The sequence below is a fragment of the Corythoichthys intestinalis genome, chromosome 18 (assembly GCF_030265065.1).
Source record: "Corythoichthys intestinalis isolate RoL2023-P3 chromosome 18, ASM3026506v1, whole genome shotgun sequence".
NCBI classification, from domain to species: Eukaryota; Metazoa; Chordata; class Actinopteri; order Syngnathiformes; family Syngnathidae; genus Corythoichthys; species Corythoichthys intestinalis.
Window position 1 is genome coordinate 17,134,665 of NC_080412.1, and position 25,025 is coordinate 17,159,689.

Genomic DNA, 25,025 nt, shown 5'->3' on the forward strand with positions numbered 1-25,025 from the left:
ATATTTTGTTCTTCGTTGAAACTTGAGGAAGTCACATGACAATGCACAAAACACTTCCTGGTTTATCCGGAACACACGTGAAACTCGCATTTATCCTGTTTTTACTTTTGTTTTAGTTATTTAAATGGGAGTTCTTCAATAACATTACTCCGAAGTGTAATAAGAGGACCGTCCAAGATTATGTGCTAATTTCCGACATTAATTAAATTCAAGACCTATGTTAACGATACAAAGTATATGAACATGTTTGAAGCAGAAGATGATGATGGTGGGAGTCAGGCCGACGCTTTAGCTGATGTGGTATCAGGAGGTAAATCATTCCACGTCGTTCTAGAAAAGTCCCCTCCTGATTATGTGAAGAAAATATCGCAGTATCTCGAATGCTCGGCGGGACCGAGTAGTCAAATTCCAACAATTGAAGGCGTCGTTGAAGTTGACAGGTAAAGTGTTTGCCAACATTTATCAATCCAATGTAAACATTCACCCCCTCAAATAATAATAGCAATAAAATTGGACGTAACTAAAAAATGGCATATATGTAGTGATAGCACTTTTAATATTTAGCTGAATTTATTATAAGAATTCACTCGGATGGCAAATTAGCCTCCCTGCCTCCCATTGTAACTGATCACGTCTTGCCTTTGAAAAAATCGGGGCACTAAGTCAGTGTACCTCTGAATACTAAATATGTACTGGTCCTTCTAAAAAAATTTGCATATTGTGATAAAGTTCATTATTTCCTGTAATGTACTGGTAAACATCAGACTTTTATATATTTTCGATTTCTTTACACTCAACTGAAGTAGTTCAAGCCTTTTATTGTTTTAATATTGATGATTTTGGCAAAAAAAAAAAGTCAAGAAAAATCCCTATCTCAAAAAATTAGCATATCATGTAAAGATACTCTAAAGAAGCTACCAACCTAATATTCTGGATCAACGAATTAACTCAAAACCCCTGCGAAAGATTCCTGAGGCTTTTTAAAAACTCCCAGCCTGGTTCATTACTCAAAACCGCAATCATGGGCAAGACTGCCGACCTGACTGCTGTCCAGAAGGTCATCATTAGCCACGTTTACATGCTGACTTTTATTCATACCGATTCAAATCATTCCGAATGGAAATTTCAGATCAGCTGTTTACATGTCACTTCATCTATTCCGATCCAGCGTTTACATGTGTCTGTCTTTATTCCGAAAGGACGTTTGACAACTGCCGTCTGACAATGCGCAGATTAATCAAAACAAAGCGTCACGTTGCAAAACATGGAGATCGATCGTCAGAGTGCTGCTGTTTTAACTTTAACCCACTTGTTGTGTTTGTGGGGTCGTATCCGCTTCTGCTGTTTTGCTCTTTTGCCATGTAGTAGCCGGTTGTCAGCGTTTTCCACCGGTTTCTAATCTGGTCAACGCTCCGGTCTATTCCGGCTTCGTGTAACCTCTCGTGAACTTTTTTAAATAGTTCACTGTTCCTCGTTTTACGCTCGTCTAAGCGAGCAATTATATTCAATTCTTTTAAAGTTTGAATTAAATACAATCTTTCCGCCGGACTCCAATTAGGTGCGCTGTGCTTGGAAGCCATGTTGCAAGTGACGTTACTTACGTCACCAAGTGACGTCACCACGCCAGTACGGAGCATGTGCAGAAAGAACGCAACCAGACACCATTCCGCTTCCCTGTTTACATGATATAATTTTACTTCTAATCGGTTTGGGAAAAGGAATATTCCACCCCTGTGAATCGGAATGAAATTCCATTCGGTTTGGGCCTGTTCATTCCGAATGAGGTGTTTATATGGAACACATTTATCCGGTTTGAACATCTAAACCGATTGTAATTGGAATATTTGGCTCCATGTAAACGTGGCAAGTGACACCCTCAAGCAAGAGGCTAAGACACAGAAATTTCTGAGTGAATAGGCTGTTCCCAGAGTGCTGTATCAAGGCACCTCAGTGGGAAGTCTGTGGGAAGGAAAAAGTGTAGCAGCTGCACAATCAGAAGAAAGGACTGCACCCTGAGAAAGATTGTGGAGAAGAAGATTCCAGACCTTGGGGGATCTGTAGAAACCTGGAAATGGGCTACAGGTGCCGCATTCCCCACGTCAAGCCACTTTTGAACATGAAACAGCGGCAGAAGCGCCTCACCTGGGCTACAAAGAAGCAGCACTGGACTGTTGCTCAGTGGTCCAAAGTACTTTTTTCAGATGAAAGCAAATTTTGCATGTCATTCAGAAATCAAGGTGCCAGAGTTTGGAGGAAGACTAGGGAGAAGGAAATGCCAAAATGCCTGAAGCCCAGCGTCAAGTACCCACAGTCAGTGATGGTCTGGGGTGCCATGTCAGCTGCTGGTGTTGGTCTACTGTGTTTTATCAAGGGCAGGGTCAATGCAGTTAGCTAACAGGAGATTTTGGAGCACTTCATGCTTCCATCTGCCAAAACCACTGGTAAATGGTTTACTGACCATGACATTAGTGTGTTCAATTGGCCTGCCAACTTTCCTGACCTGAACCCCATAGAGAATCTGGGGGATATTGTGAAGAGGAAGTTGAGAGACAACAGACCCAACACTGTGGATGAGCTTAAGGCTGCTATGGAAGCATCCTGGGCCTCCATAACACCTTAGCAGTGCCACAGGTGGATTGCCTCCACGCAACGCCGCATTGAAGCAGTCATTTCTGCAAAAGGATCCCCGACCAAGTATTGAGTGGATAGCTGATATAATTAATTGAAGGTTGACTTTTTTGTATTGAAAAACACTTTTTTGTATTGGTTGGATGAAATATGCTAATTTGAGATAGGGATTTTTGTTTTTTACTTGACTTTTTTGCCAAAATCATCAATATTAAAACAATAAAAGGCTTGAACTACTTCAGTTGTGTGTAATGAATCTAAAATATATGAAAGTCCAATGTTTATCAGTACATTACAGAAAATAATGAACTTTATCACAATATGCTAATTTTTTGAGAAGGACTAGTATATTGTAAATATTAGCATTCACCACCATGATCTCACAGTGCTGACACAGCTTTACTGGTTGTGTGAATTTGTATTTATACTGTATTAGAGAATCGAATGGAATCTTTACTTGTCATCATGCAATTCATACCGAAATTCTGTTTCAGCTCATGGCTAATACAGGGAGACATCACAAAAATGCATACAGTCAAATACAATAAAACTAAAAATTCTATACATAAAAGGAACACATTACGTCTTATTGAGTAAAGTGTAGCAGTGTCACGTGTACGATAAGATGATATATATTGCCAAAATGATATTAAAAAAATTCTATCAACATTTTACATGTTCTCGTAGTTACTGTATCGCCACAAATAGACCTGTTCCTGCAATGCCTATTTTGGCCAGTGAATGGCGCACAATTCGCACTGATTTGCAACATTATTCAAGATCTCCACCCAACAGTTAGTCAATTGGATCCCCCTGCTAACAGTATGGGAGTGATGCATGCAAGTGAAAGTAGCAACACATATACAGTAATCTACACACAACACAGTTCCAATCTATATAATATTATGCTAATTTATCAAAAATATGTATGCTACTGTGCTGCTTCTGTTCACACTGGATAGTTTTAGACTGAATGGGGGAAATGTTGTCATAATTATGGTGTAATTTTTCACCAAATAGTAAAAAAATGTATTTTATCATGGCGTATTGATATCGTGATACAAAATGGCCCTTACTGTGCCTTTTTTGCCATATCACAAAACACTATAACGTATTATATCTTTGCAGTGATTCGGGAGACAGCCTATTTCTGACACAGAAGCCAGTGCCTCACCCTGTGAGAACAGTCAGGCATCAGAAATCTCCAAATTACACCTATCACACTGAGTTGGAGGACGGTGAGGGGGACACTTCTCCTCACAGTTATGTGGATGATCATAAGACCACCAGAAAGAAAAGGAAAAGACGGATAAAGCTTCCAAAATACAGCTTTTCTTTTCTAGAAGGAACGAAATGCAAGCCCAAATGCACACATTTATCCAACAAACAGAATCTAAAATTCCATGTAAGGATCATTTAGTGTTGCTTTCTTGTCTGTTTACTCTTTCAGTGCCATAGACGTCCAATTCTTCTGTGAATTGAAATGGGTTTATCTCTAGTAGACGTCTACAATCCAGTAGAACTGGGAGGGTGTTCGCAAAAAAAAAAAAAAAAAGTATTCATTAACTGCAAACCGTACCATTTCAAATAGAATGGATATCTACTGCTGTCAATGGTAGCTATTGAGTTAAAATTCTCTAACCTTTTTGTTGATCCAATGATTTTAACTTTTTCAGAATTACGTGATGGGGAGCTTCTTTAAATGTCTAGAGTTGTGGAAGGGAGCAGATGATTTGTGGGGGTCTCTACCAACAGTTGACCAAGATAATGAGGATATATCACCACTGACAGAGTAAGTTCGGTCAGAATTATTTCATCTCATACATATGTATTTAGTAGTCATGTGCCCTGGTTTTCCAAATTAGACTTCTGAATAAAATGTTTCATTGCACTTTGCAATGGCTGGATTATTTTACGCAAAATTGAGGTGATAACTAAATTCAGATTACCTATCTGATCAATGTATGTGTTACATGTAAGGAATCTGTAGCACATTCCTTTTATTTCCAATTTTGTAAAAGAGAGCTGTTTCTTTACATTTTTGTCAAGTGTAATTTAAATATCTCTACATTTGCAGAGCTGAAGGAGAAGACAAATGTGCCCAAGACATCAAAGTGGTGGTAAGTAAATTGTCACTCTTAAACGAAAAAGTATTGAAAATATTACGAACTTTGACTTATAGGCGATCACAGGCAGCCAGACCAATTACAATGGATTGGAAGCTTATCTTGTGTCAAATTAGTTTTAACATCTTGATGCCTGAATGTACATTTAACAAATATACATCAAAAAGCATTGGGGGAATACATGAGTACATGGAAATAATAACAATAACAATAAAATGTAGAACATTAACTTTAAAAATAAAGTAACATTTTTTAAATCCTAAAATTTATTTTCAGTGTTATATTTATTTTAAAAATCATCAAAGTATATGTATACTTTGATGTTTTTTTTTTAAATTTTAATTTCAAGATTTTACAATTTTTTGCTTTGTTTTTCCAATTAAAATGTTCTATATTTAGCATTTTGCTTGTTAATATTTTTATGTATTTATTTCTCTAATGCAGTCCTTTTCAAATAGTGGGGCGGACCCCCCTCCAGGGGGGGTGCATGTGACTTCAGGGATCGTACTTTTTTGCTGTATTAGAATGAAGTGAAATTGACATCCACTCAGTGGATGGCAGTGGCATTCTCTTTACAGAATGTGCGCAGTATTTTTGAACCAAAGAAGAGCACACAGCAAAGAGCACTGGAGATATGAAGAGCTAAGACGAGGAAATATGACAAAGCGTATGTGACGTTTGGCTTCACTTTTAATACAGTAAGAGAAGAGGAAAGACCAATATGTTTACTGTGTCTAAAAAGGTTGGCAGCGGACAGCATGAAGTCAAATCAATTAAGACCTTACTTAAAAACATTAGACCCAATCAAAATGATAAGCCGGCTTATTTTCAATTAATTTGGTTGATGGTCTATTAATTTTTGTTTATGCGGTCAAATTATTTGGCATATTGTACTCTTGAGTTATTGTTGCTAATCAATGTGAATGTATTATTATTAATTGATTTTATGAAATTTGATTTTTTAGTATCAAATGGTCAAAAAATGTACCTCGAGTATGTTGTTTGGATGTGACTTTTGTTTTTTTTAATACAGGCAAAAATGCGCTACAAGTGTTTTCTGTTCCAAACAAAAATAGTAAAAGTATAACTTTATTGTATGTTGATCTATATTGCATTTTTATGTGAACAATGACAATTCTATGCAGAGGTGTACTTATAATATTTTTTTTACTTTTAATAATTTTTCAGACAAATTACATACAGTGGGGAGAACAAGTATTGGATACACTGCCGGTTTTGCTGGTTTTCCCACTTGCAAGCCATGTAGAGGTCTGTAATTTGTATCATAAGTTCTCTTCATCTGTGAGGGACGGAATCTAATACAAAAATCCAGAAAATCACATTGTATAATTTTTAAATAATAAATTTGTATTTTTTTGTATTTTTATTTATTTTTATTATTTTATATTTGCATGAAATAAGTATTTGATACATTACCAACTACTAAATATTTCGGCTCTCATTTCTTATTGAAGAACTCCTCCTGTTCTCCACTCATTACCTGAAGTAACTGCACCTGTTTGAACTTGTTACCTGTATAAAAGACACCTGTTCACATGCTCAAACAAAGAAACTCCAACCTCTCCACAATGGCCAAGACCAAAGAGCTGTGTAAGGACATCAGGGATAAAATAATAGACCTGCACAAGGCTGGGATGGGCTACAGGAAAATAAGCAAGCAGCTTGGTGAGAAGGTAACCACTGTTGGAGCGATTATTAGAAAATGGAAGAAGTTCAAGTTGACGGTCAATCTGCCTCGTTCTGGGGCTCCATGCAAGATCTCACCTCATGGGGCATCACTGATTATGAGGAAGGTGAGGGATCAGCCCAGAACTACACGGCAGGACCTGGTCAATGACCTGAAGAGAGCTGGAACCACAGTCTCGAAGAAAACCATCGGAAACACATTACGCCGATGGATTAAAATCCTACAGCGCACGCAAGGTCCCGCTGCTGAAGCCAGTGCATGTCCAGACACGTCTGAAGTTTGCCACTGACCATCTGGATGATCCAGAGGAGCAATGAGAGAAGGTCATGTGGTCGGATGAGACCAAAATTGAACTTTTTGGTCTAAACTCGGCTCGTCGTGTTTGGAAGAAAAAGAAGGATGAGTACAACCCCAAGAACACCATCCCAACCATGAAACATAGAGGAGGAAATATCATTTTTTGGGGCTGGTTCTCTGCCAAGGGTACAGGACTACTGCACCGTATTGAGGGGAGGATGGATGGGGTTATGTATCGCCAGATCTTGGCTGACAACCTCCTTCCTTCAGTGAGAGCCCTGAAGATGGGTCATGTCTGGGTCTTCCAGCATGACAACGACCCAAAGCACACAGCCAAGGCAACTAAAGAGTGGCTCCGTAAGAAGCATCTTAAGGTCCTGGAGTGGCCTAGCCAGTCACCAGATCTGAACCCGATAGAAAATCTATTGAGGGAGCTGAAAGTCCGTGTTGCCCGGCTGCAGCCCCGAAACCTGAAGGCTCTTGAGAAGATCTGCATGGAGGAGTGGGCCAAAATCCCTGCTGCAGTGTGTGCAAACCTTGTCAAGGACTACAGGAAAAGTTTGGTATCTGTAATAGCAAACAAAGGTTTCTGTACCAAATATTAAGTTCGATTTTTGTGATGTATCAAATACTTATTTCATGCAATTAAATGCAAATTTATTACTTAAAAATCATGCAACGTGATTTTCTGTTTTTTTGTATTAGATTCCGTCCCTCACAGTTGAAGAGAACTTATGATACAAATTACAGACCTCTACATTCTTGGCAAGTGGGAAAACCAGCAAAATTGGCAGTGTATCAAATACTTGTTCTCCCCACTGTGTGTATATATATATATATATATATATATATATATGTATTGCCAGTGTTGTTAATAACGGGGTTAGAGTGAACGGCGTCGCTAATGGCGTTATTTTTTTTAGTAGTGAGTTAATTAATTAATTAATCAATTACTAATTAATTACTTTTCTCATCTTTGTAACGCCGTTACCATTACTGAAGTCGTAAAGGCGTGCGTTACGAGGCGTTACTATGTTGGTTGAATGACGCGAGAAAAGTCTGAGAGACAAAGACTCATGGAGACGTGAGAGCAGAGCGGGAGTGGGGAGGAGGAGGCAAGGGAGTTGTGACATTGTTGCAAACATGATGCTAGGTGGCTCCAATAATACCTGACTGTCGCCGATAGCCTACAAACTATGCCCAAATGATGCTACGATAGATATCACATGTATGTAGAACTAGATATGAAATGATAGAGTCGCCGGCGTTAGTAAACAGCCACCATCTTAAAGCAGTAGACTTCTCAGGAAGGCTCTGTTGTAGAGAACCTTCCTTTCTAAAATACTATTAAATCGGCAAAATCTAGACTTGAATATATTTAAATCATGAAACAGTTTTAAAACTTTCACATGTCGTTGATTAACAACATTAAAAGACTTTCAAACATAGCAAAGGTTACAATCTAGTAATCGCAATATCCGCAATACCCCTGTGTCTAGTTAAGTTTAGGGTAAAGAATTGGGCTAGAGCCAATTGCCCCGAGAACCATTTGAACTTCACATGTTGTGACCTATGTTTTCAATTTTTTTGTTTTTGGAATGAAAAGGAAAAAAAAAACAGGAAAAATAACACCAGTTACTTTGCCAAGTAACTAGTAGCCCTTACATTCAGGTTACTGAGTTACTAACTTAATTAAGTTCTGACATCAAGGGGTTTCACAGTTGACGAGTGAAAAAAGCCATATGCGGCTCAACAGCGTATCCTCAGGAGTAAGTGGAAGTTCATTCACTACATATCGCCCAGAATGATTTTTTTGGTGTTATTTTGTAGGGAAAAGGATGTTTTCTGATGAAATCCAAACCAAAGTCGCAGCAACCCTGGTACACACCACCACAGTCTACTGAGACTGGGATACAACTGGAGGAGGGAGGAGTCGTCACTCAACAAAGGAAGAAAAAAGATAAAATGTCAACCAAGATGACAATATCAAGTCTGCCTTTAGCGAAAGACAAAAACATTGAAATATGCTCGTCTGAAAATCGTTGCAATCACGGCCTGCTCAGAAACGATGAACCATTAGCAAACAAATTGTTACTGACCCTAACGCCACGAAACGAGATGATTATTTTGCCAGAAGAAACAGAAGAACTTCCTTATGCAGAAAGTACAAGTGAGCGTATGCCAGTCAAACATTTGAACAAAGACTATCGTCAGTCCGGGCTTGAAGAGGATGAGGATGCCACACGTGACAATGCACAGGTACTCCAGAGCCATGATGAGTTTGATCTTAATGAAAACAAAATTGATAACTTTTCATGTGTTGATACTACAGTGAGGCCACATCATAGAGAAGAAATTTGTGATGTTCCTCCAGTAAAAAAGAAGAAAAAGAAGAGACGAGTTGATGAGAACGTCAACTTGGAGTTTGACATCAGTGTAAAGGACGATTCAATTCGGTCCCTCGGCCAAAGTGAATTTGCAGAGAAAGAAAAGCAAGGAGAAGTCAAAACGTTTTCCCACGAAGAGAGACAAGGGGACAAAAAGAGATCAAATCAGGAATTAGGGAGTTTAGACATGACTGCAGCTTCTCAAGGAACCGCAAAGACTAAATCGAAGAAGTCTCAAGATGCTGCTCAAGAACAAGGGGACATTAGTAAGAAGTCCTCCAGTGATGCTGCACCTTCAAGCGGAAATAAAGAAAGGAAAAAGATCTCTTTCCATATATTTAAGGAGGTAGGCATGTTTGACACTCCGCATGTTGCTGACGAAACACAGAAATTGACTCAAAAGCAAGAAAATGAGAAAAATCGAGCAAAGCGATCCCAGAAGATGAGCTGGGGGAAAAAAACAAAACGAGGACCTCTTCCTTCCTCGTTGCTGATGTTGCGTAAAATAGCGCTTTGGAGACCCACTCGCTCAAAAGGTTCAAGAAAAATAATTTGGCCGGCATCAATAGCACAGAGGATTTTTAAGGTTCGTCAAACCGTGCTTTATCTAAAACAGTTCAGATGCACCTGGAAGGTAAAAAGAAGCAGAGTGACAGTCAAGTGGAGAGGAAAAAGAGTCTAGCTGCTTCTGGACATTTGAAACGTTGTGGTCATCTGCAACCATGTGTGTCCTGTTGGTTTTGTATCTAAATGTTTTATCCTGGCTATATTATAAAAGTCTACACACTCCTGTTCAAATGCTATGATTTGCGACATTAATAAAATGTGACAATTTATTTCACAATTCAAGAGAATTTTAAACAAATATTTTTGATGGAGGAAAGTGAATCTAGACAATTAAGAAAGTGTTTGTCGTTGTACAAATTCAGCTCTGTAATTTGCAGAGGTAGAGAGAGGTAAATTGACTTATTGGCGGTTATTCGTTCATTTGCTCCTTCCCAGTCAAAATGTATTGGACGTCTAGCGCCAGCAACTGTCGCCAATGAATTCAATCATCAACGAGTGCCTTATAAAGGGTTATGATGATGAATGGCAGCCATTGAGTTCAGTGAGAGCCCATTAAAGGGTGTTGTTGCCTGAATTTTTGTTTAATTTGTTTTTTTTGTTAAATTGTTGTTTAATTTCTATATTTAGTTTCTATATTGCGGGCCCTCAGTACGTATATCACAGATTTTATTCAAGTAAAAAACAAGACAGTATTTTTTTAAAAATGTAAGATATATGGATATATAAATGTACAAATCATTGTTTTCTTATATATAGATCATTTATATCATAATTATTTGCTTTTCAGTGCCTAAAAACATTTATTAATATATATATATATATATATATATATATATATATATATATATATATATATATTATTATACTGTACTATGGGGGAAAAGGAAAACATTTAAAACTGATATGTATTGCTTTCCAATGCTGTTAAATCTGAATAAATACATTGAACAACCCCCCCCCCCCCCCCAAAATGTAAATAAACTCCGCCTAAACCATAGTTACATTTACATTAGCATTAGGCTAGTGCTAACGGCGAGCGTCCTCTTAAACTATTTTACACACAGTACGTGGTGTTCAGGTGGGTATAATTAATTGAAAATAACGTACGGTTTTGCTGCTGATTGTGGATTACCACCAGGACCTTGGCGTTGTCCTTGTAGACTCTACCGTATGTTCTCTTCTGTCAATTTTTATTCAGATATATTGTTGGAAACATTTATTTCTTTATTTTTAGGCTAAAACTTTAACATTTTACAGACGAAAACATTTTGGGTTAATGTCGACTAAAACTAGACGAAATTAGTCTTGAGTTTTCGTCAACAAAAGCTAGACTAAGACAAACCCATTTTGAAATAACTAAAATATGACTATTTCTAATAAGTATTTTCCTCTAAAAGACTCAATCTAAGACGAAAATTAAAAGAGCTGCCAAAAACAACACTGCTTAAAAGTTGGTGGGGGCAATTTGAGCATTCTGAAAAGTGGGTAGTGTTATGTCCCTACTGTCCCTATGCAAACCTACGCCCTTGTCAAAAAGCATTGGGGGAATAAGTACATGGAAAATAATAATTTCCCAAATATAGTAAATTGAAAACAACTAAAAATTGGAAAATAAATAGAATAAAAAAAATTGAAAATATAAAAGATATTTTTTTTCTTTGAAATGGGTTGTTTTAAATTTGTTTTAATCTAATGAAACATTTTAATTTTGTTATTTTATATATGTAGTTTTATTTATATATATTCATTTTATGATAATTTTTTTCATTAAAGCTGTATTTTTCAATTGTCCTTATTTAGTATATAGACCAGTGGTTCTTAACCTGGGTTCGGTGAGGGTTAAGACATGCAGGGCCCTATTTTTGTATGCTGACTAAATCTAGGAAAAGTGGCGTTTTAGACCAGGTTTTGGACTGGTTAGTCCCAAATTCTTTATTCCAATCCATTCAACTGCTATTCCTCTATCTGATGGGAGGAGAAACAGGTTTGCTCAGTGGAAGGTTGACTCTCACTTGGTTTGAGGAAGTACAACAGATCTACGGGTAACGTGCACTGCGTTGACATAACAAAAACATTTGCATCACATTTTACGCCATGAAAATAGTGATGGCATGACAATGTCGTCATGGCAACAAAAATAGAAACTGAAATGAATCTGGCATAATTTAATTTTCCAATGTGAAAAGCAAATCAAAAAGCAAAATAATTTTCTGTTTATTGGATTTGTGGGAAGATTCATATTCTAAACCCTAGTCCTCCAAATTTGAATGAAAAATTCTTAGGCGCATTGGGCCAGTCTTGGTGGGCTGATGATGCTGTAGGGCATAAAGATAACGTACATTTTGGCATGTTTCAAAACATGTTGCCTGAATATGAATAAATTTAAATGGAAATTCACTTAGGTTTTAGCTTGCTAGCTTAGATAAATCGATTTTGAATTTGAAAATATATATATATATATATATATATATATATATATATATATATATATATATATATATATATATATATATATATAATTCCAAAGGGTTCGGTACTCATGGTGTTCTGTACCTTTAGCAAGGTTAAGAACCACTGATATAGACCTATTATGACAGCTTTAGTAATATACAAATTGAAGTTTATTTTGAAACGACTTCCCCGGAACTGCATTGGTGGTTTTACGTTTGTTATATTAATTCCCACCTTTGGTTTGGGAGGCAGCATGTTAGCAACAGTACAACAGTCCAAGTGGATATTATGTCGTTGATGGCAGCTTGCTTCAGTGAGCAGGCGCCCAGCAGACGCAAACGCAGAGCCGCCGCCTGCTTTTAGAATAAACGAAGGACTGTCAAGCTCAGATCGAAACTTTTTTTGGGGGGGAGTTGCCTTGACATGTCTTCCTCGTACAACAGTAGTGCGCGTTTCAACGAGGCCCGGAGAGTGGCAATCTTCGGCGGGACTCACGGGAACGAGATGTCCGGAGTGACTCTTGTGAACCTGTGGATGAAGAACGGCGCCGAAATCCAAAGAAAGACTGTCGACACGAAACCTTTCATCACCAACCCGAGGGCTGTGGAAAAATGCGCCAGATATGTGGACACGGACCTGAACCGAGCGTTCACCCCGGAAAACCTCAGGTAAGAATGAACGGTGATAGACGTCCAATCATGTAGCACGTTTCATCCTTCGTCTGTCAGTTGAAAATAGTCTATCACTAGTAGACGTCCAATCCATTTGAACTGGGAAGGTGGTAGCGAATAGAAGTTTATTCGAAGCCACCCTCCGAGTTCAATGGGATTGGACGTCTCTTGCCGTCAATGCCAGCCGATGAGTTAACGGGCTGCGAATTGTCACACATCAGAATTGTATTTATTTTCAATGGAAAGCCCACGTCCTTTAATTGAATATGACTCATTCTTGTAATCTGAGTAAGGATAAAAGCAGAATGGACAAATCAGAATGCGTCATTGGTGAGATCACATGGCTCCGAGGGCCATGAGGTGTTTACATGTTCCAGCATCAATATCACACAGAGAGGGAGAACCGCCTCCTGGTCCTCAGCTGACTGGCAGCCAGCGCAGAAACGTGAGCGAAACGTGACCGAGCTGCAAATGATTTAATACGACCGCCCCCACTTAATCCCTACCAAAGCCCCAATGTCCTTGTCTGCGCTCCTTTTCGTGTGCACTATAGCGGAAATGAAGTCTTATGCAAAGCCCTGGGCTTGGCTGGCGCACGCACTCATCAGTGCATGCAACAGCAGCCAAATGAGGTTGGGTAACAACATCTCCCCCATAGAGTTCCCAGAACATGATCACGTAATAACTAGGGTTGTCCCGATCACATATTTTTGCACCGAGTTAGAGGGGCCGTTTACATGGTGACACTCCAAAAATACGACACACTTTATTTTTGTATATATATGGTCCCGTCTCCATTCGAACAATGTCGCAATTCCGCGTGAAAACCATGTAGTATTCATGCCAGGCCCTAGGGGGCAGTGCATTTTTACAAGGCGACAGCCAATGATGTGCTTCCTTGACAACAACCGCCTCAGCCCGCAAGACAACATACCCACCCAGTCGAAGCAATAGCATCCACTTTTTTTTTTTTTTTTTTTGCTTCAAAAGTTGCAAAAACGCGGACATAAAATATATTTAAATTAAATATATTATAGAAACAGTAAATTAAGCCGATGTTTCGCCATGTTTGCTGTCTTGAATGTTTAGGAGCTGCGACTGCGCATGCCCAGAGAGATGTATGCGAGTGCTGAAGTCATCGGAGTGAGACCGTTCCATTTAGGGTTGCAGCAATGGATTATTTTAGTAGTCGATTAATCGATGAACTAGTTAATTTGAATAATCGATTAATCAGATAAGGTACATGAAAACAAATGGTTCGGACACATATTCCCCCCAAAAACTACTGCATATACTAAAAACGAATGCATTAAAAAAAAAAACATTAGCTCAAAAAAAAAAACCTTAGCTTATGTTGGTCTTAACAGGGACCAGCTGGATTCAGCCATGTGAAATGAGACAGACCAGAAGGCAGTGTATCCATCCAAATCAATAAAATGAATTGCAAACACTTTTAAAATTAAACATTATAATGCCACTTTAATTAAACGAATACTCGAAGCAGCAAAATTTAATCCGAAACTTTTTTTTCTAAACGAATACTCGAGTTAATCGATTAATCGTTGCAGCACTAGTTCCATTCATATGGTTGCAGAGTAATCCCCGCAATCAAATTGTTTGCTTTGGAGGCCGGAATCAAAAGTTTCCGTATCGGCCTCCCGTTTTCGCTGTCACTGTGTAAAGGCTGATTTATGCTACTGTGTTGCGGTGATGGCGGACCTAATGTGAACTAAGGTTGGCCAACCATGTTTTTGAATAATATCAATGGCTAAACAATTATAAGCATATTTTCATTATTTTTTTTAACGCAACCCTTCCAGATTCTTTGTTTAACCCATAGCAACGCCCTTGACAACGAAAATGCTTTTCTTCGGCAATCTTCGGAAATCTTGGGAAATTACGTCACACCGGGAAGTGCGAGGGAAGTCCACCATAGAACAGTATTGTTTGTTGCATTGCTTCTCGGTAAGATGCCACGGTGGTGTGTGGCGATGTTTTGTTCTCACTCAAACGAAAAGTTGTATGAGTGGCCAAAGGATAGCAGGGCACGTAAATGGACATCTTTCGTTCGCACGAAGCGAATGAATTTCATGCTATCATCGAGTAGTGTTCTCTGCTGCAAACACTTCGAAGATGCCTGCTTCCTTAACCGGTCTGCTTATGATCAAGGATTTGCCAAAAAGTAAGTGTGATTTTTGGATAGATGACTGATGACTTTGTCAAAGCAGAGCTGCCAACTGTTGTGGAATGAACAATATAAGCTAGCGACGTTAGCCGAGGCTATCCCCGATCTTAGTTGTTGTTGCGTTCACTGGGTTAAGCGTGTTTAAATTGTGCGTCATCTACGATCTTGTCCGAAAGGGTTAATCCACTGTCAATCGGGAAAGGGGTGTGGATGTGCACATAAGCGGGTCGGCGTTGCGGTAATTCACGGTCACGTTGCAGTAAGAGACACACACCGCCGGTGAGTTTGTGCACATTTATTTGTATTTGTATTATGTATTTCCACCTTCATGCTTCAAGCATTGCATTGCATTTGTACGGTTCGCCATTTCTTTCACGGTGATCGCTTGATAGCCTTCTAGTTTGTGTTTCGCCGCTTCGCGAGAGCCGCTGACAGGTGACAAGTGTTGCTTTTAATGTCTGACAGCGAATCAGGGAGCACGCAGGCCACGCAGTGAATCATGGGAAATGTAGTCTCGGGACAACACTGAAGTGGTGCTTTGTAATCTGTTCGCTTGTGTGAAAAAACTACATTTCCTCACGCCATTAGACGCCACTTTGTTTTCTTATTGTTGCAACAATAAAGTGGAGAAAGCCATCGGCGACTGTGATATAGTGGATATTATTTAGTTGTAATACGGGAGTTCACCAGTAGAGTGTACGCATGTCATTTAGATGTGTTATTGTTTGTGCCTTACTCCTTCACTAAAAGAGAGAAAAGTTGCTGTTCAGAGTCACTTGGCAAGACGTTGAGTAAAGTTGTAAAAGCCAATAAAGGGGTCGTGTGGGTCACTCGGTCAAGATATAACAACGACTCATCTCCTTCTTTCACCCCGACGTTTTTATATTATTATTTTATATGCGTGAGAGCTGCCGGATCTGCCAAAATGAACATGAAGTCTGATTATTATTTTTTTTTTAACAATCTCATCAGATAGACAAAACCATAAAATTATGTGCAAATTTCTGCATCTTCAAATCATGAAAATAATAACAGCCTATATCTTACCAATGTTGTAATCTCGATGGGTCTTGTATCCATTCCATGTCAGGAAGTCTAGGCACATTGTTTGCATCCTGATTAGCGTCTGGCTAATAACATAAAATTCCAGTCTCCTCTTCTTCCTCCAACTCTTCAAAAACTTGGATCTCCTCCCTTGCGCTTGATCTATCGCTTATATCGCTGTTTGAATCATTGTTTGAAGGGCTTTGTATGGCGGGCGTATGTATGGAGGTGCCATTGCGTTCCCGGTGTGACGTATCACCTCCGGGTTCGTCCCCTTTCAGGCTCGAACTTCGGAAACGCGATTCTTTTGTCAAATATACAACATATAAATTATTTTTTCATGCTTTATTTGTTTGACAATGTTTAATTACTTTACTTGTGACCCTATTTGGCATGTGAAGAAATTACTTCATATTACTGCTTTAAAGCCTAACCGATTTACGACCCTACGTCATAAACTGACATGCCCTTCCAAAAAATCTTGAGTACGGCTCATGTCAACGCGCGTGACGTGAACGTCAAAGGACTATGATTGGTCCGCTCAGAACGTTGTTTCCCGTTCAGCACAACAACACAGCCGTTTTCAAACATTTGCAAATGTCTTCTGCGTCGCTTACGCTTTAGCATTTGTGTTAACAGCATTTGTTGTTCAATATTGATTTGCTGCAAATACACACGTTCCATCTCCGTTGCCATTGCTGTCAATGACCGGAGGAAAATAAAGGAATTCGACAAGAGTCCCCCAAAACCGTGCAAAGACAAAGCCACACCCCTCTAGTAGCATGGCGGTGAATTACAGCAACACGTTCCGTTGAAACAGAACTTCGAATACTCAATGACGGCATAGTGTCTACGCCGTCGCTCCACCGTCAACGGAACGCAGCAGCATAAATCAGGCTTAAAGGTGAGGCCATTCCGCATTACATTTGTAGGGTCTTTGTGTCGCAGCGTCACCATGTAAACGGCCCCCGAGTCACCTGATTTTGTGAATTTGGTGATACCCATTTCTGATACATTGGCAATATGTTAAGGAGAAAAAAGCACATTCAAATGTAAAATTTCTCCATATTGCTGACATTGTCACTCTTGCATGACGCTATCGAAGGGGCAAAACACACGGGAGGCGATGGCGAAATGCGAAAGTCATTGCCATTGAGCTAAAAGCCAACACTCGGGTCGCGATGCGACTGCAGCGGCAAGCGACAGCGATACTCAACGCCCACCGGCTGTGCGTCATTGCTCATCTCTGGTTGGCGATGAATTTGGAAGGCATTTCAAAATTTCCGGTCTTTTCGAAGCACCAACAACTTCCCATACTGCTACTTTTTTTAATTCATGTCCTGGAAATCATGCCGAGGGGTACCATAAAATATGTGGTGATCGCACGTACACTGCTAAAATGACACGCCCCTCCATGTTAACAGTTTTGAAATATTGTTTTTAATTTTATTTTTTGTTGTAAAGGACAGCAAACATTTTAGAGATGCAAGACAAAAATGAAATATCCATGTTGCCAGTTTTTCCCCCCAGTGTTGACAAAGTGTTGTGTGTGGATGTCAATTTCCAGGTTTGCCAGTGTCCTCGCAGGTGATTTGTCCATCAATAAATCCATTGCTGTTTGGTTGTAGTGCTAGGCGACAGAAACAGAACCATTTCCTATTTTCTTATATCGCATCGTTGGTTTGCGTGTGCACTGTGCACGTATACATGAACGGGCACGAAATTTCACGTGCACGGACATCACGTCATGTGTCATTTCGCCGCAAGAGGATTGGCGATTTTCGTCTGTCACGCTTGTTCCATAGAAAATGTATTGAACGCTGGCGATGTCGCCTCCCCTGTGTTTTGCACTTCACCATTAGTTTCCCATGACATCTAGCATAACACTGCTGCACAGGTGGTCCTTGTGCATCTCGATTATTTTGTTAAAATGTAAAAATGAGAAAAAATAAGTACATCTTATATCGGCCTGATATCGATCTCGTGATCAGATCGGGGACATCTTTCGTAATGACATTACCAAGTACCGTATTGGACCGTATAAGACGGTGTTTTTTGCATTGAAATAAGACTGAAAATGAGGGGTTTATCTTATATTCGCGGTCTAGACATTATACCCATTCACGACGCTAGTTGGTGCCAGATATCATTGAAGCGATGTTCTGTCATGACAGATCTCCGCTACTCTCAAGTTTAACCAGTTTGCATTATTTTATTGCAATGTTTTTCCTTATTCAGATTTGTTTCAAGACTACAGTTATAGTTAGACTTCACTTTGATGGTTAATGCAGTTATTGCAATTTTGTTGTTTTATCACAATAGATTGGCTATGAAGCCATTCATTCACGAATGTGATTGGACTTTAGTTTACAGATTTAAATGTTTTTTTCAAACTTGAGTCTTGAAAAAGAGGGGGTCGTCTTATAATCAGGGCCGTCTTATATTCGGGCCAATACGGTAGTTTTATTGATGCATTTGTTCCTGTTTTTGTCGCAGGAGAGACAGTAGGGCATGCCTGGATAACTAATAAAGAGTGCACAAGTTGGACTAGTAACTACTTCTTGCATCAGATTAATTAGTTTATTTAGTTGTTAGTTAGTTCCATAGTTAAAAAACACGCATTATAATTTACTTAGGAGTGTTATTATATATCAAACCAGATCAACACATCCATCAGTTAAGCAACATTCAAATCGCTCAAAACGCGAAACATTGATCAACATGTAATCTTTAGATATGCCGATTTTGCAAAAAAAAAAACAGATAACAATGTGAATTAGCGGTTAGCACATCTGCTACATAGTTGGGACGTTGATGGTTTGAGTCTCTTGGAGTTTGCATCATCTTGTCACCTCATTGTTCTGATTGTTTGATCTTTAAATATCGCCACGTTTGAAACACTTTAGTGGTATTTCTGAAGGCAACATAAGAAAATTCGATTCTTGCTAAAAACAGCCTGCGATGCATTTTTCTTCCACCAAAATAGACCGACAACTTCATTTTTTTACTTTCCATCCGGTTGTTGTCACAGCTCATCAACAGCCACTGTGCTTGTGTGGCCATGCACGGCTGATCGGACAATAGCAGATATTCACTGAAAATAGGGATACAAAGTGCAGATGTGTGCATGCAGAGACAATATAGGTGGGGGGGGGGTGCTGCTGTACAGTAAGTTTGAGAACGTCCTAGACGCGGTGTTAATATGAAATGCTTCGTTCATTCGCTGCCAACCCTCCCAATTCAAATGGATTGGACGTCCAGCACTGTCACTGGCAGCCAATGAGTTAAGGACCATTTGGAGCGAAGGGTTGACATTATATAGCATTAGACTTCTGTGTGTTTTGCAAAGACATAAAACTGAATAATGATGACTAAATTCTGTCAAGCTCATACATAATAGATTGCTTGGGTTTTAGTATTAACGTTAGTAATATTAGAGATACTTCTCTTCCATGGCCATAAGTGTTTTCCATTATGTTCAATGTAAAAAAAAAAAAAAAAAAAACAGCATTACTTTATTGCATCCTTGATTGTCAAAACCACTTTGTAACATTTGGCTCGTACGAAATGCTAACGTGTTCAGTAATAGTGTTATAATGATGTGTCTACTTCAGTGCTTCGGGGGGCAAGGAGTTGCCCTATGAAGTGCAAAGAGCTCAGGAAATCAACAGACTATTTGGACCGAAAGGAAGCCCGGAGGCTTACGATGTCATCTTTGATCTCCACAACACCACGTCCAACATGGGCTGCACTCTCATTCTGGAGAACTCCAAAGACCACTTCAATCTGCAGATGATGAACTACATTAAGGTTCAATGTTACTTATTATCTATTTGTCAAAATATTTTTTTAAACTTTAAAAGTGGAGTCTCGGGTTAATTTTGTTTCTGCTCAGTTTCAGCATTCATAAAAATTTCAATATTTGCTTAAGAGTTAACATGTTACTAGCTTGAGGTGCCTACACTGTGCTTGAGAAAGCAGTTTTACTTCTCCTCAATTCCCCGAACAAACAAACGAGGGTATGCCATTATTTTGCCCCTTGAGTCGTGACCTTAGTTAAACTCTTATCTCCAAGTAGATGAGTTTATGTTTAATGATTACCAAGAAAGCCTGCCAGTGCAAACCGTAGTTATACTTTTGCATTTGTGAAGATGTAAATATCCCACTGCATAATACCGTGCAAGAGCATGATAAGCTAATGTAAGGACCATGTAATAACTATTTGTGTCATATTTTTTGATGTGTTGCAGAAAGCCATGGCTCCCGCCAGTTGTCTCGTTCTTCTGAACGAGCATCCTCTTCTGAAATACTCTACTTCCCGCTCCGTAGCCAAACATCCCGTTGGTGAGTCCTTCAAAAGAAAGCAGCAATGCATCTGTAAAGCAGTTAGAAAAGCCGCATACTTTGTTATTATTGTTGTAGGCTTGGAGGTGGGTCCTCAGCCTCAAGGGGTTTTGAGGAGTAACATATTTGAAGCAATGAGGGTCATACTCAAACATGCCCTGGATTTCATCGCTTTGTTTAACGAAGGTAAGCGATCGTTCCCATAGTCAATTAAGGAAATGTACTCAAAAGCTAGTCTACCTGTATAATGACTATCACAGAACAGTGGAAGAATCTTTAAAGGGAACCTCAGACTTAAAGACTTCTAGGCTCTAATAAGCCACAATTGGTCCCTTTCATAAAATATGTTATTAGAAACACATAAAATATCGCCATTGATTTAAAAAATCTATAATATTTAGTACGTGTTTTGACCTAGGGAGGGTGCCATGTTTTATGGACGCGGAGGCTGATGTAGATTGTCATAGTCACTCGACGAATACTACAGAGTTACTGCAATTCCTTCTATGGGGCGAGACGTCCAACAAATGCGTTCAACAGTTAAAAGCAGCGAGTACTTACTATTTGTGTTTTTATAGTCTTTTATTACCTTTGCATTGCCTCAAAATACTTTTTGCATGTGTTTTCCTTTAATAGTTTTTAAGCATTGTGTTGTGGTAGCCGTAAAGCAGATTGTTGATCTGTTGACCACATTAGTCACGTAGCATATTTAAACCACCCTTATTTGATATTACAACATTTAAGTATTTTCTTAAGGCATCTTTAGTATGTTTGTCTGTATGCATCTAGACAAAATAAGCTGAAAGCGCACGGTAGTACTTTCGGTGTCAAATTCGCTTCTTGTAGGACGTTTCGCCGGTGTAGCACATTTCGGCAAACCACCGTTTTTTTCTTTTGTCTCGTCTCAACCTGTGTTTCCTGTTCATTTTGCTTTTGCTGCTCGTTTTGTGAAATATCAAGTCGGTCATGCTCATTAATGCTCCTCTCGAGTTCAGATTGAAAGAGTTGAACAGATGACATGTTTATGTCGCTATAGTCATACTCTGGAAGCTCGGCAGCTTAACCATGTGACGTCACCGCCCTGCGACGTCAACAACAATGACAACCCACAAATTTTACAAATTGTATAAGAATAAAAACATCAAGCAGGGTTTCAATATCAAATTATTTTAACTTATAATAACGTTTATCTTTTAAGGACTACAAGTCTTTCTATCCGTGGATCCCTTTAAACCTCTAAATAAGGTTTTACTTTTGCTCAGTTTAGTTTGGTTATTCATAAATTCATATGCAATAGCTTAATAACTGGTCTATTTTGGCCATCTTCATGCCTCTGAGCCTAACAAGACGCACAACGAGAAATGACAAGTTGCTCACGGGCGCACCACCAATCCACCCACACGTACCTGCGCTAGGACCTCTCACTAGCTTAGTCGCTCCCCTGCGGCATGGTACAGCATGAGCAATGTTTACATGCAGCGAGGCAGCAATTTCCCAGCTCTTTTACGTAAACAGGCCCTGTGCCAACCTCAGAGTATGAGCTGAATCTCGGACTCTGTTGTTTTGCCTCCAAACTGGGCTGTTGTTGAATAGTGTTGTTGTTTTTAAGCTGGTTTGTGCCAATGGTTTGGTAATCTGTCTACAGTTCACACTGCCTGTGTTCATACATGATGAATTAATGTTCTTGAAGCTGGGCTAAATGACAAGTGTTGCTGCAGTTGCACCGATACCATTATTTGGCTCCCGATACCGATACCTGGCTGTGTGGTATCAGCTGATACTGTACCAATACCATGTTTTTTGAATAAATGTGAATTTTTTTATTCGAAACTACAGCATACTCACTGCTTACGTCATTGGCTGCCATTGACGGCGCTAGACACCCAATCCATTTGAAATAGGAGGGCTGGCAGCTAATAAACAATTGTTCATTCGCTGCCAACCTCCCAATTCAAAGGGATTGGACATCTACTATTGATAAACTCATTTAAATTCACAGAAGAAGGATGATTGGACACCACATGATTGGATTGACATCATTTTAGTGCTGTATCAGCAACACTAGAAAAAACCCAAGAACTTTTTCAGGTGTAAAAACAAATCGCAGTAAAATGTCTTATTTGCATATTTAATATAACATCTCTTAACATGTCATCTAGGCATGGAATTCCCATCCTGCAGTGTGGAAGTTTTCCGGGTTTCAGAGAGAGTTGACTACCCCAGGGACGCCAATGGAAACATTATTGCCATGGTGCACCCCAATTTGCAGGTAAAAAGAGAGAGAGAAAAAAAAAAGTCACATTAATGGGAGACAAAATGATCCTTTGTCTTTGTTGATGATTATATTCATCTTTTATTGTTTTTATTTCTATTCTTTAATTTTTTTCTTGCTGATTTTACTATAATGTAAACAACATTGAATTACCTTGTGTAGTAAATTGTGCTATTCAAATAAAATTGCCTTTGTCGTGAAAACAAACAGTATAATGTTACATTCAGCAACACACTCAAGTCACTTCTCCCCCTTGCTGCGTTTGGTTTCGTTGCAGGACTGTGACTGGGAGCCACTGAACCCGGGTGACCCAATGTTCCAGACGTTTGATGGGAAGACCATTCCCTACAAAGGCCCCGGCACTGTTTATCCCACGTTTATTAATGAGGCGGCCTATTATGAAAAACAACAGGCATTTGTCACCACTAGACGAGAAACTCTGATGGCAAGCGCCATTAGAAAAGCATAAGAAAAAAAAAAAAAAAAGATTTCGTGTGAGCACGTGAAGCACCATAATTATTTCTATACATCTTTTGCACTTTCTTCCTCACATAGTTGATGCCACCTTTTGCTCAACGGTTTTATGCTTTTGAGCACTTATTGACAGCAAATCAATTAACTATGCAAAGAACATCTTTGCAAGGCAAACACTTTGCTGTGACGAGTCTTTAACTCATTCACTGCCATTGATGGTGATAGACGGCAAATCCATTAGAACTGGAATGCCTAGCATTGAGTGATCATAGTTCACTGCCATTGACGGTGATAGACGTCCAATCCATTTTGACTGGCAGCCCCCCAGTTGAACTGGATTGGATGTCGATCACTGTCAGTGGCAGCCAATGAGTTAATCTGGAGGTTTGAGGTACAGTATATTGTGGTTATGATACTTTTGTTATTTATAACTATAACTTTGATTGAAACAATCATTAAAGATTTTACTAGTTCATGCTTAATGATTAGTTGCTGTATATTTCATTTTCACGCTCAGGAAGCTAATTAGGATAATAACCTGTGACCTTTGACCCCAAGCTGTGGTGATTTGTCTTCCTCCCAATTATATACTGTATTTGTAACACCCTAGAAGGTTATTTGTGGCCTTTGAAGCTACCTGCCTGTAACTCCTGTAGTTGCATCTGTGGTGCTCTCCTATTGTTGCCTTAAAATAATAATAATGATAATTGCACTGCCAAATTTTAGAGTAGATATGTTGCTAACAACATACATGTATTTTAATAATAATAGTATATGCTCCTTCCCTCTACACCCAATGAAAATAGTAATTTGTGTCTATTTTGATATTATTGTACTGTACGTTTCAAGTGCTGTGTACTTATGGCAGATGTGGATTGTTTTTAAATGTTTTTTAGTGTCTTTGTCAACATCAGGGTATATTTGTGGTCCTATTGTCACTTTCATAATGTTTCATGATTATACATGTTATCACTATTTATATGATAATCAAGTTCACTGTCCTTTAAATACTGTGGAAATAGTCCCCAAAATAAATATATAATATAGGTGGCTGTCATCGCTGTCATGATTTCAATGTTGTGAGGTTGTCTCTCGGTGTATTGAATCAATAGCCACAAGAGGGCGGCACAATACCACAAATTGCATTGGCACAGCTTGATTTATTGCAAACGAGCCAAAATGCATCATGTTGCCTACATCCTGGATATCTATTTAATGCCATTATTATCATAATTAGTGTCTGTCAATGTTTCTACCCTAGGAGTACATACTATTTTTTGGGGGACATTTTTAGTGCCATTGATGACGATAGACGTCGTGTGTCTCGTTTCATCCTTCTACAGTAAATTTTATATAATTTGTCACTAGTAGACGCTGGCAACGAATGAACGTGGCAGCCAATGAGTATTTCATTTAAGTCAAGACCCCATTACAGTACAGTTAGCCATAATTTCAAAAATATTGTTTTTTATTTAAATGACATAACGTAACATAAAGCACCTGCATTTTATTTTAAGTAGCCTATACTCGTCATTTTTTTTAGGTTGCTTTCGACAATTGATAATCTGAAGTGTCATCCAAAAATATGAAAAGTTGCATTCAGGGTAGCTCGGACTTTCAGAAATATAAACACAAGAGTTCCAGAGGGCTGAGCAATTAAGGCCAGATGGTTTTTATATATACTTAGTTAGCGTATGGTTCAATGTATATAATGTATTTATGTTCAGTGCTTTAAATAGTGATTATGGAACATACACTTACGTTGTTGTTTCCTTTTTTTCAGCAACCACTGAACAATAATAGTAGTTTAAAGATTAATACAAGAATAACTTTAATACTCAAGTAAGCAATCACTATGTAGGTCAAACCCA

The 25,025-nt window shown here is 38.9% G+C and overlaps 2 protein-coding genes across 2 annotated transcripts; both read left to right on the forward strand.

Moving 5' to 3' along the window:
* The first annotated feature begins 38 nt into the window (after positions 1-38).
* LOC130906712 (uncharacterized) lies at positions 39-10,393 on the forward strand. Its single transcript, XM_057821273.1, has 6 exons — positions 39-440; positions 3,757-4,033; positions 4,305-4,420; positions 4,706-4,748; positions 8,590-9,018; positions 9,092-10,393. Exons 1-6 carry the CDS (start codon positions 238-240, stop codon positions 9,092-9,094), a joined length of 1,071 nt encoding a protein of 356 aa, XP_057677256.1. The 5' UTR covers positions 39-237; the 3' UTR covers positions 9,095-10,393.
* Positions 10,394-12,384: 1,991 nt separating this feature from the next.
* Positions 12,385-24,201, forward strand: aspa (aspartoacylase). The gene is made up of 6 exons (XM_057821275.1): positions 12,385-12,832; positions 19,679-19,874; positions 20,315-20,408; positions 20,487-20,594; positions 22,568-22,677; positions 22,958-24,201. The coding sequence occupies exons 1-6, from the start codon at positions 12,588-12,590 to the stop codon at positions 23,147-23,149; spliced, it is 945 nt and encodes a 314-aa protein (XP_057677258.1). The 5' UTR covers positions 12,385-12,587; the 3' UTR covers positions 23,150-24,201.
* Positions 24,202-25,025: the final 824 nt, after the last annotated feature.

Coding starts and splice junctions, on each gene's coding strand:
- LOC130906712 (XM_057821273.1), top strand. CDS start 238: ATGAACATGTTTGAAGCAGAAGATGATGATGGTGGGAGTCAGGCCGAC. Junction 4,421..4,705: donor GATATATCACCACTGACAGA/GTAAGTTCGGTC, acceptor CTACATTTGCAG/AGCTGAAGGAGAAGACAAAT. Junction 4,749..8,589: donor CCCAAGACATCAAAGTGGTG/GTAAGTAAATTG, acceptor GTTATTTTGTAG/GGAAAAGGATGTTTTCTGAT.
- aspa (XM_057821275.1), top strand. CDS start 12,588: ATGTCTTCCTCGTACAACAGTAGTGCGCGTTTCAACGAGGCCCGGAGA. Junction 12,833..19,678: donor TTCACCCCGGAAAACCTCAG/GTAAGAATGAAC, acceptor TGTCTACTTCAG/TGCTTCGGGGGGCAAGGAGT. Junction 22,678..22,957: donor TGGTGCACCCCAATTTGCAG/GTAAAAAGAGAG, acceptor GTTTCGTTGCAG/GACTGTGACTGGGAGCCACT.